Source organism: Armigeres subalbatus, chromosome 2 (assembly GCF_024139115.2).
Source record: "Armigeres subalbatus isolate Guangzhou_Male chromosome 2, GZ_Asu_2, whole genome shotgun sequence".
In the NCBI taxonomy this organism is placed as follows: domain Eukaryota; kingdom Metazoa; phylum Arthropoda; class Insecta; order Diptera; family Culicidae; genus Armigeres; species Armigeres subalbatus.
This window is the reverse complement of record NC_085140.1, coordinates 111,849,036-111,860,379: the sequence shown is the minus strand read 5'-3', so window position 1 is coordinate 111,860,379 and position 11,344 is coordinate 111,849,036. Positions and strand designations below refer to the sequence as shown.

General features: G+C 38.4%; 1 protein-coding gene across 5 annotated transcripts in view; it reads left to right on the top strand.

Annotated features, from left to right (window-relative positions):
- The window catches only part of LOC134210683 (MOG interacting and ectopic P-granules protein 1), a 65,343-nt gene that overhangs the window by 51,509 nt on the left and 2,490 nt on the right, over positions 1-11,344 (top strand). For 2 of the 5 annotated variants that reach the window (XM_062686878.1, XM_062686879.1), the window contains 5 exons: positions 130-426; positions 704-763; positions 1,144-1,407; positions 1,479-1,658; positions 1,740-2,094. In XM_062686878.1, the coding sequence (XP_062542862.1) occupies positions 130-426; positions 704-763; positions 1,144-1,407; positions 1,479-1,658; positions 1,740-2,094 (1,156 nt within the window). The remainder of the gene's footprint in view (positions 1-129; positions 427-703; positions 764-1,143; positions 1,408-1,478; positions 1,659-1,739; positions 2,095-11,344) is intronic. The other 3 variants (XM_062686881.1, XM_062686882.1, XM_062686880.1) reach the window with 3 other exon arrangements.

Here is an 11,344-nt window from a genome sequence, read left to right as displayed (position 1 = left end):
AAAGTTATTTCCGAGCAAAAGTTTATTTCTATTTTTGAGAGAATGTGTTGAAATCCTGTAGAATAATAATAATATTTTGCGAACCTTTAAAATCAAATAAAATGAACTAATATTCTATTTTATTCTCAGGCCATGACAGCACAGCAGCAGAAGAATCTGGCAATGGTGAACCAGCGGGTGCAGTCCGTCAACAATATCAATCCGGTCAACATCAACCAGCTATCGGCGGCAGCTCAGGCGGCTGCGCTGCGGGCCCGCGGTGGCCGTCCACAGCCACTCACGTCCCAGGCGCCAGTCAGTTCGCTTCGGTCGGCGGGCAACCCTGGCGCGATGCGTACTTCCATGTCACCCGGAGGAATGGTAATACCCAATAATTTCCAGCTCTCGTCAGCGGCAATCGCCGCTGCGGCTAACAAGTTTTTGCCGGTAATTTCCTAGAATATTTTGTTGTTATGTTTGTGTTTTTGTTTTTGTTTCCCATGATTTAGAAATACTGATCTTCCTCAGTGGTAAAATATTGTTTGTTTTCGTTGGGTTTTTGCTACTCACACATGACACACTTACAAGGATTTTATGGCGGTGAAAACACTAACCTATACTGTTAGCTAGTTCTGAACACTTCTTTTATTCTTCTTCTATTTATTCTTCTTTTTCTTATTTACGTTATCTACACCAACTGTATACCAAATTTATACACACTCAGACTTCAAACGCCGGTGGACGATCTCTTCTAAGCAATACTAATGCGTCGGTGACTATTCAGGTTGGTTCTTTTGTTTAGTTAAGTGTAAATTGTATTTCTTTTTTTTTGTAAAGGGATTTACTGGCGAAGGTATTTAAACTATGTACATAAATGTGAATCGCACTGCACTAATTGATGGTGGAAAAAAGGTTAAAAACCTATGTTTGGATAATTTTATTTGTTATTTGAATTAAGTGATGAACTTCATACATGAAAAAATCACGTTAATGAAGAAATTAAAAAAATATGTTGTTTGAATTTCTTCTTTACCATTTTAAACTATGGAGGGAAGACATGTATCTCGTGTATCTTCTCCTTTCCTCCCCCATCAATTAGTGCAGTTCAGGCCACAAAGTAAAAGTTAAAACTGAATTAAAACATCTTTTTTAACTATCTACTAGAACTCGATGGGTCTGAAACCTGGCATGAAACCCACGCAGCAGCCCAGCATCTCCATCACACCCCTACCACGACAATCGAACGCAACGAATATGGCCGTAGCGGGCGCACTGTCCAAACTGCAGGCGGCCGGTACATCCGCTGTGAAGCCGGGCCAGAGCCCAGCCGGCAACAAGACCGCCTTCGTTGTGTGCGAAATTTGCGATGGTTACATCAAGGATCTGGACCAGCTGCGCAACCACATGCAGTGGATACACAAAGTCAAGGTATACTGCCGTTAAACACATTCCTCCGTACGGAACAAATTTAAAAATATGCTTATGTTTTATTTAAACAGATTCACCCGAAGATGATCTACAACCGACCGCCGTTGAATTGTCAGAAATGTCAGTATCGGTTCTTCACCGATCAAGGTCTGGAACGGCACTTGCTAGGATCGCATGGTCTGGTGACGAGTTCCATGCAGGAGGCCGCCAACAAGGGTAAAGATGCCGGCCGTTGTCCAGTTTGCGGACGGGTAAGTTTAATTATAAATATTTATTTAATTGGGAAAACGTTTTCTATTAAACAACGTTACGTTACTTTGCTCCTAAACAAGGTATACCAATGGAAGCTTCTGAACCACGTGTCCCGGGATCACAACATGACCCTGAAGCCGGCGCACCTCTCGTACAAGTGCACGGTCTGCACGGCCACGTTCGGAATGTACAAGCAGTTCGAAAGTCACGTATACTCAGCGCATAGCACAGTGGCGAAGAAGGCCCTGGACAACAAGAAGCCGGGCGGACCGGCCGGTGGAACCAGCACGACCATGTCGACGCGGGGTTCGATGGGCTCGGCAGGCAACGATACGCTACTGAAGCCGCTCAAGATCAACGACGAGATCACGATCATACCGCAACCGACGGCAAAGGGTGCTGTGAAGCCGATGGAAATCGAAAGTCATGTCATAGGTAAGTGATATGATATGAATATGATTAAGCCAATGATAATATATATAGATCGAATTTCATTCAACCAGCGGTGAGCTATATTTCTTGTTTTGAGAGAGAAAAAATACCAAACCTCCTAGTCATCTAAGGCACGGTATTATCAAGCAGGTTGTAGCAGATGACTTTTTTCCTGCTTCCTGTCTGTTGGAAATAAATACCAATTATGAATGAAGACGATGATCTTTTATCGCATCTTATATGAAACCACAGTATTTTTATAAGTATTTTAGCGTTTATTTGGAAGGCTCATTTGCCGTGAAGCGTTACGGAGCTGAAATCAAGTTTAACAATACATTTCTTATGCATAGTGTTAGTTTTGGGGAACCGAAAGACTCGCGGTTTAGTCGAGGTTAGGAAATACAATAATACAGTAGGAAAGGAAAGGATTTTAGGGTGCTTAAATATTTACGATGCTGATGTTCACAAAGTTGACATTCCTCGCATTTTTATATCTGTAACGGGACAAACAAACTTTTTTTGGGAGACAACGACGAGAGGAAGACATACGGAAGGGATTAACGACAGACATTGAAATGTACAACAAGAGGAAGACATTGACAGTAGACAGTAATGGGGTACGACAGACAAGGGAATGGGCAGACAATGATTACAGTCTTACATCAGCAACTTTCAAAAATTTGTGAACCAGGGACATGTACTCGAGACCCGACAACACTTCCCTAATAGGCTTTGGTTGTTTTTCTCGGACCCGGATATGTTCAATTAGCGCAGATCTGGGGCCAAGATGCTCCTCACACGCCCACATGACATGATCGATGTCCTGATAATCTTCGCCGCAAATACAGAGATTTCCTTCCGAGAGCAAAAAAAAAAATAACTTATCAATCCCAAAAACAGTTTCATTATTTTTATATGGCCAATGCGCATTAAAAGCTATTATTTTTTGTTAATATTGGTGCTCTAATATATTTTAGTTAAAAAAAAATGATCTTTAAAAGGGCGCTCTTCTTGTCTGTTCTTTTTTAAATTCGCTTTCTAGTCTAGATGTTAGATAAGATGCATCAAACAAGAACTGTCGTATTGTAATATAGAAAAGCATGCTTGCTGAGAAGGTATTAAGTATCAGTCTTAGGGTGCTCATCTTGCCCCGTCCTACCCTATCCAGATAACGTTTCACTTATCGTATAAATGTTTCTGCACTCTTACAGACTTACAGACTGCACTTAAACAGACTGATCATATTACAATTCTGGATCTCCGAAACGCTGAATTGTGCCAAGTCTTTGTCTCCAAAGCTTTTAACAGTGATTCCCTTAAACGTTGTTGCATAAATTGTGGTTTATTTTTACGTTATGGTTCAAAATATCTCGTTTCTTCGATTGCTTATGTCTACTAAGTCATTGCAGTTGTTCTGGCCACACTTCACATCGCTTGACACATGTCAAATCGGACGATTGCGAATGAGGTGTAGCGGAATGCGGTAACCTGTCGTCCTATTGTTAACCAACCGAACGCTGTTTTCGTAAAATTAATTCCAACGTGCTCGTTGTATACGCAGAAATGAAAGTTTATATTGAATTTCACTATTAGTTTACCAAACCAGCATACATTGCTCGATACTGACGAGACTAACTTTACGCCGCCGCAGATAGATAGAGTTTCTGTTATTAACGGTACGGAAAACATATATGGTTTGTTGAAATCCAAAACTTAGGTTAACTGTGCTAAAAATGAATACATATTCATGAAATTTATTACCATTAGATTTGTAACTATCGTGGCTCTATATTAAGGATAACGGCCTCTGGCGATCTTTTATTGTTTATTTGCTTCGACCGGGTAAATATCTCATAAACGCATAGAACGATCCAATTATTAAATGATAGTTATTCCTACAGTGTAGATAGTGAGGATTGGGTTTCGATTAAGGCAAGCAAGGAGTGTGCAAGGAACAGAAGAAGACCATGTAAGCCCTTATAAAAATCTAAAAATTTACTTGTTTATTACACTGAAATATAATTCCAGCTTTGAGCTACCGTTGAGCAACTCCGTCGCTACAAAGACCTTCAACAATCCGAACAGCAGCAATTACAACCCCCTCCAATATTGTCCAATTTATCCGAGTCAAAGAGTTGTTCATGCTTTGTTGTACCTTAAAGAATCTGCACCTTTGAAGCATATTTCAAATTCGAGCTACCCTTTCCCGGAGTAATGCAATGACCAATAAAAATTATGTTCGTTCTGCTGTACCGTTTAGTATATTATTCATTGGCGTAACTACATGGGGGTAGGGGGGCTGTAGCCCCACCTAGGATCTGCCTAGCCCCCCCTAAAAAATGTGTTACTTTGTATAAGTATTGCACATATCTAGTCCACTGATTATTCTTCTTCTTCTTATTGGCATTACATCCCCACACTGGGACAGAGCCGCCTCACAGCTTAGTGTTCATTAAGCACTTCCACAGTTATTAGCTGCGAGGTTTCTAAGCCAGGTTACCATTTTTGCATTCGTATATCATGAGGCTAACACGATGATACTTTTATGCTCAGGGCGGTCGAGACAATTTTCAATCCGAAAATTGCCTAGACCGGCACCGGGAATCGAACCCAGCCACCCTCAGCATGGTCTTGCTTTGTAGCCGCGCGTCTTACCGCACGGCTAAGAAGTCCACTGATTATATACGGGGGTAAATGCAGAGAAAGGATTGTCTTCATTATCCAATCCCTCTCTTCGAAACACTACAAAAAGTTGAATCTATTCGCTTAAGTTTTTGAACTTCGAGCAGGCTTGCTCACGACATCTGGACCCCTCCAAACACAGTGAATCAAAATTGTATGGGGCATCCTTAGCCGTGCGGTAAGACGCGCGGCTACAAAGCAAGACCATGCAAAGTCTACAAAGCAAGAAGTGCTTAATGAACACTAAGCTGCGAGGCGGTTCTGTCCCAGTGTTGGGATGTAATGCCAATAAGAAGAAGAAGAAGATTATTATTTAACTGTTTTTTTAAATCATCCTAGAAGTTATAATATAATATATATAATAGCCCTGTTTGATGAAAAAAAATCACAGACAACAGACGTTGATTTTTTGAAAAAAAAATTGAAAAAAAAACTTAGCCACGGGCGCTACTGCGTCCACTAGTAAACTAGTTCTAACAGAAAAAAAAGGTTAGTTTGTTGTGGTCAGATCGCCGTTTGAAAGCTCATATGAATTGTCAGGCCACTGAATTGAAAGGCTGGCGAAAAGAGTTTAACTTACTAATTTATCCAATACAGTAATATCCCGATTTTATCACCCCCTGGTGAATTTTGGGGTGATAAAACAGGGTATGTGACAAAATTGGAAAAAAAATATTTTAATTTTTTTTAATTCATTCCACAAGTATAAATCATTTTATGCCTTGGAAAGGCCAAATGCGTGAACGGTACCCGTTATTTCTTGTTGAAATTGTTTACAGAATATTTCCCAGGTACTCAGAAGTCTTTCGCAATACTACAGGCGGTGAAAGTTATTTCATGAAAATCAATGCTGTTTTTGGTATTATTTACAAAAATAAAAAGAATGACAAAAATTTTTGGGGTGACAAAATCGGGTCGAAAACGTGACAAAATCGGGATGTGATAAAATCGGGTCGAAAACGTGATAAAATCGGGGGTAGACAAAATCGGGGGTAGCCAAAATCGGGGAATGACAAAATCGGGTCAACACTGTGTAGGGATTGAGACGGTTATTGATAATAAAAATATAAACAGAATAAGAGAGCATATACATTGGACACGAGTGCCAGATGAGCGGAGTCAGCTTCAGTTTTGTGATGTAGTTCGCGGGAAGAAGTAATGCTTCCGAGCTGCTGCGGATCGTGCAGCAGCTGGAGACGGCTGATTCGGGTGAGGCCGTCTCCTCCGAACACGACACACTGTATTTAGTTTATAATCTATTCTAGGTTCGAAGCAAATCAAAAAATCCTTTAAAAATCAGGATCGTGCTTCACATTCTATTTACAGCGAGCGCAGCACCTATGGATTTTGGGAATCCTACAAGATTTCTAGATTTTTAAAACAGGGCTGAGCGTCGATGAACACCATTTGAAATATTTAGGTCGTCCATCAATATATGATAGACCAACTTGCGAACAATAACATCAGTTGAATTAAGCGAAAATGGTAAACTTTCTGTGTTATGAGTGTTATGAGTGTTAAAATAGAAAAGTTTAAAAAAAGTTAGCCCCCCTAGAATTTTTCATTAGTTACGCCAATGTATTATTTGAAGATTAACTTAATCATTTAAAATTTCTAGTTACTTTTTCTTCAAAATTTCATGTCACTTTTTTACTTCTGCATATCTTTACATTGAACATTGTGTTAAGAAAATTATTTTAAGCTTTTTAGTGGAATGTCTTTACTTGTCATAAGACGAGTTTGTACCTTCCCATTAAATTCCACCACTCAAGTGGTGGACATTGATTTTTTGTAACATGATACCTATGATTGATACGTCAACTATATTATTGTGTATAGTACCGTCAACGGGGGTGTCATTGGGCCAAAATGTGGTATGCTCCAAGTAAATGTTACAAAGCTCTAGTAGTTAACATTGGAATCAAGTTTTAATTAGTTTGGTACAAGCTTGAATAATAAATTTACCGCTGCGTGGGGAAAAAATAATAAATGAGGGAAATTCTTCAAAGTTATATGTTGTTCAAAATTGGCCCATTCTCACCCCTCACAAGGGGTGCCATTGGGCCAAATGAGGTAAAGTTCGGCGGTGACGATGCAACGAATCAATCGTTTATTAAAAATAATTGCCTACATTACGGCTCTTACCAACTATGTATAGCAAATCAACCAAAGGCTTGGCCCAATCTCACCCCTTTTTAGCATGCATTGCTCGTTGCTACGAAAAACCAGAACCGTTATATAAATATTCATAAAATTCGATAAAACAACAACAGATTATCGTAACATGATAACCAGGTATCCATCAATCTAAAAACTAGTTATGTAATAGATTTGTGGGGCATTACTGACACTATTTTAATACGGGTTCATTCGATCAATAGTTTAACATTCAAATTCCTAAGCATTATTGTAGTGGTGCTCAGCATTTTGGGCGTTTTCTCCCTTAATTTGCTTGTCACACAATGAAAAATAGCTTTCTTCTATCAAGTTAGTACTTGGACGAAAGCTTTCAAATATATCTGTCAGCTGAGGGTATAAAAAAGAATATTGGTGTTGAAATCAATACGTACGACTTGATCAAAGTAAAATTACACCTTTGTTTTGCTTTCATCGTTTAGTACGGAGTGAATTTAACACCAATATCCGTTTTATTACCCTCAGCAGATAGATATATTTGATAGCTTTCGATCAAGTGCTAATTTGTATGGTCAAAGCTCATTTTTATTGTGTGAGAAGCAAATTGAGGAAAAAAAACACCCAAAGTGCTGAGCACCACTGCATTATGGTATGAGCACAATTAGTTCTTGGAATTTGTTTTGTGATTTCCTAGACGTAAATTTTATTATAATTTCGAACCGTTTGAAGTTTTCATCAAAATTCGTAACAGTTTCTGAGATATTAGGAGTTGAAACATTTTTCGTTTTTAGCCCAATTTTACCCCTTATAGCCTATTCAGATTGGGCTATTTATGACTTTGTTAAGTGAGAGGGTATCCAATTATTACGAGGTGTTCAGACTGCAGCATGATAATATATCTCGGGTACTTATTCAAAAGGACGTATGTGATTTTGTAAACAAAGATTCTAACGTCGATTTGTCCAATCTGATGGCGCTCCCACGCAAACCAACACCACTAACAGGTAGCCGAAGGCTTCACCTTCCTGTCTGTGGTGATGGTTTGCGTGGGAGTGCTATCAGATTGGACAAATCGACGTTTGAATCTTTGTTTACAAAATCACATACGTCCTTTTGAATAAGTACCCGAGATCTCTTGACGTTTCCATGTTTCCTCATTTGCACGCTAATACAGGGGTGAATTCAAGGAGAGTTTCAAAATTTAATTTGCGAAATCAAGCATTTGTGGGCGACAATCGAACATTTTTTTCTGAGCAAAGTTTCTACGAAAAAAAAAAAATATTTAAAAAAATATGAAAAGGGATTTTCGAAGAATATTTGAAGCTCTCATTAAGGATAATGAGCGAAGCTACATTCATTAGTTGGGTACGCCGTTCTTCGGGGAATCAGACTATTCCTCAATTTATTTTTAAGTTTAAAAAGTATTTTGATTCTGTACTATGATCGAACGGAGATTTGATAGAAAAATTTAGATACTTTTGGGAATTCTCACAAATAAATAAAAAAAGGACGATTGGACCAATTTTCAAGAAATATTATCGAACTAAAATGTATTTCAATTTATTTTTTTTTTCAAAAATAGAAACTGAACCATTGCGTTCTACTCGACAATCAATGATAAAGCTTCTAACAAAATCGAATCGTGTGAATGTGATATAATTTAAACTGGATTTTGGATGAATTAATGCATTACCAATCCATGTTTTATTCAAGGTTATTCTACTTTATATATACATCCCATTCAAATCGTACAGTTGTCCCACGTGAAAAATGTTGAAATCCAAAGTATATTAAGCCATTCAAGGAGCAGAATTGAAACAATTTATGAAATCATGTTTATTCATCAAATATATTCGTTTTACAACCATTCCTACGTTTTAAGTTGTCTTCCGCATTGGCCCTTGAACTTTGAAAATTTATTCGATTTGTTCTATTAAATCTAGGTTTAAGTTAAATACTTCATTTTTATTCTAGAGAGCATCTGTTTTTTAAACAATTCATGTTGAATAAGTGGAGAATAAATAATTATCATCATTATTTTTCATCATATAAAATGTTTTCCACAAAACCATCACAATCCGAGTTATTCTTCAGCGCTCAGAAGATTTCCATCTAACATGCATTCGACCCTGCTGCGACAGAAAGAGCATGACTGTCAACTACGAAACGAAATGAAAACAGAGAAAATTTTCTCTCTGGCAAAGAGAGCGTGACGCTTGTCACTTTTGTTTTGTTGAATTTCTCCCTGCATCCCAGTTAGAACGAAAGCTCTCTCGTAATAATTGTTCATAATAAATTCTTTATGACTCTTTTTAGCGGGTATCTTTTGACAGCGCAAAATGTATGGAATATTACGTAAATAATGACATCATAAAGCGTATTTACCCTGAAACGCCAATTATTATGTCATTAATGGCGTAATCTGAATAGGCTATTAGGCCCAATGTCACCCCGAAAGACAGTACAGCAAAAATTATTTTGTTTTTTCTATTGCTCAATATGTCGTTACTGTCGATAGATTAAAAGTAAATGTATTTAAGTTTCGCATTTAAATGTGTTTTTAAGTTATTTGGCCATTATTCGTGTTGGTCGCGGTTTTGTTTTGCGGTCGCAGATTTCATTTTGTTAGTCGCGGATTACAAATTTGCCCAGTTTGTAACAGCCCTGCAATTAGCCTTGCGTGTAAAGGCGTAGGATTGCCAATCCGGAGATGGTAGTCAATAAGTAGGCAAAGTTCCGGTTAGAATGTAGAGCCAAAGAAGACGAATACAAGACCGTTGAATTCCAACGATATTCTTGTTGAAATTAAAATTAGTGGGAAAAGGCCGTTTGGTCGAAATTCAAAGATTTGGCCTTCGGTCACAGATTTTTTGACCGAAGGCCACAACGCCGAAAATCGTTTGGCCGAATATGACATTGTTGACCAAAGACTACCATGCCGAACATAGACATATATATGGCCGAAAAAAAAAGTTTGGCTAAAGAATTCACTTGGCCTGAATGCCGTTTAGCTGAAATGGTCGTTTTGCAGATAGAGCCATTTGACAGAAATGATCGTTTGACGGAAAGGGCCATTTGACCGAAAATGTCATTTGGCTGAAATTGAAATACGGCGGAAAATGTCGTTCAGCTTATCTGATCTTTTTTCGGTTCGTAAACGGACGTCATTTTTGGGTATATAACCCGTTCAGATAATTATTTTTTCGGCCGTATGACATTTGTGCTTCTGCTATCAAATCTATACTTTCGCCTTTAATTCCATCATGAATATAAGTTTGGAAGATGATATTAGCATTTTCAAATCATTGTAAATCGTTTAACTTCATGTACGTTACTTGTACCCTCATATCATTGATTTGATAGTGTAAAATATAATATGATGGATTTGAATAAGTTCATAATTTGATTATAGTTTTATGTTCACATTGACATCCTAGATGATGATTGCCCGTTACGGCTTTAACCGCTACTCCGTAATGTGTCCCTGGGGCTGCCTCTGCTGTTACGCCGTCATGGGTTCTAATCTAACGTTTGTTTGCTGAATTCGTTTCAGCCCCTACCAGGGATTGAATCCAGAAGAGAATGAAAAAAAGTTACAATCAAGTGGTGGAATTAAATGGGATAGTACAAACTCGTCTTTTTTTCCAAGTTCGTTTATTTGGTAGGCTCAGGCGTGTATAACACTTTACGGAGCCACGTTTCTTTGTGATATGTAATAATCTTATTATTAGATTAGTAAGAAAGGTAAATAAGCCATCGTACTCGTGGTGACTCGAGGTTAGGTTTACAATGTTTAAGGATGGACGGGGATTAGGATTCGGGAATCAGGGAATCATCATAATCAATGAATTTCAGCAGCTCATCCGGTGATTTGGCGTTAGGGACGATGTGGTGTGTCGTCGTGTTTGAGGAATGGTTCGAATGGGAACATCTTCCGGATGGCCAGAGCTACGGCGCTCTACGGTACAGAAAGACAGAGACAAACAAAACTTTGAAGAAAAAGAAAAAATAAATGTATTAGACTTTTATGTAAAACTTTTTATATAAAACTATAAATAGCTTGCATATCCCCCAAAACATCTGTTATCTCCTGGAAAGGTTGTTTGCCTCGGGCCACTAGGGTATCCAATAATTGCTCTCTGGAGACGTCGTTTTCCGAGCAGAACCAAACTACGTGATCGATATCATCATAACCGGCACCGCACCTACTATCCGTTGCTAACGACAAGGTTTACCAAAGGCTACCGTGCCGAACATAGACAAATATATGGCCGAAAAAAAAAGTTTGGCTAAAGAATTCACTTGGCCTGAATGCCGTTTAGCTGAAATGGTCATTTTGCAGATAGAGCCATTTGACAGAAATGATCGTTTGACGGAAAGGGCCTGCGTTTAATGAATAGTGATTGGACATAAGTCTCAACATCACGCGAATGAA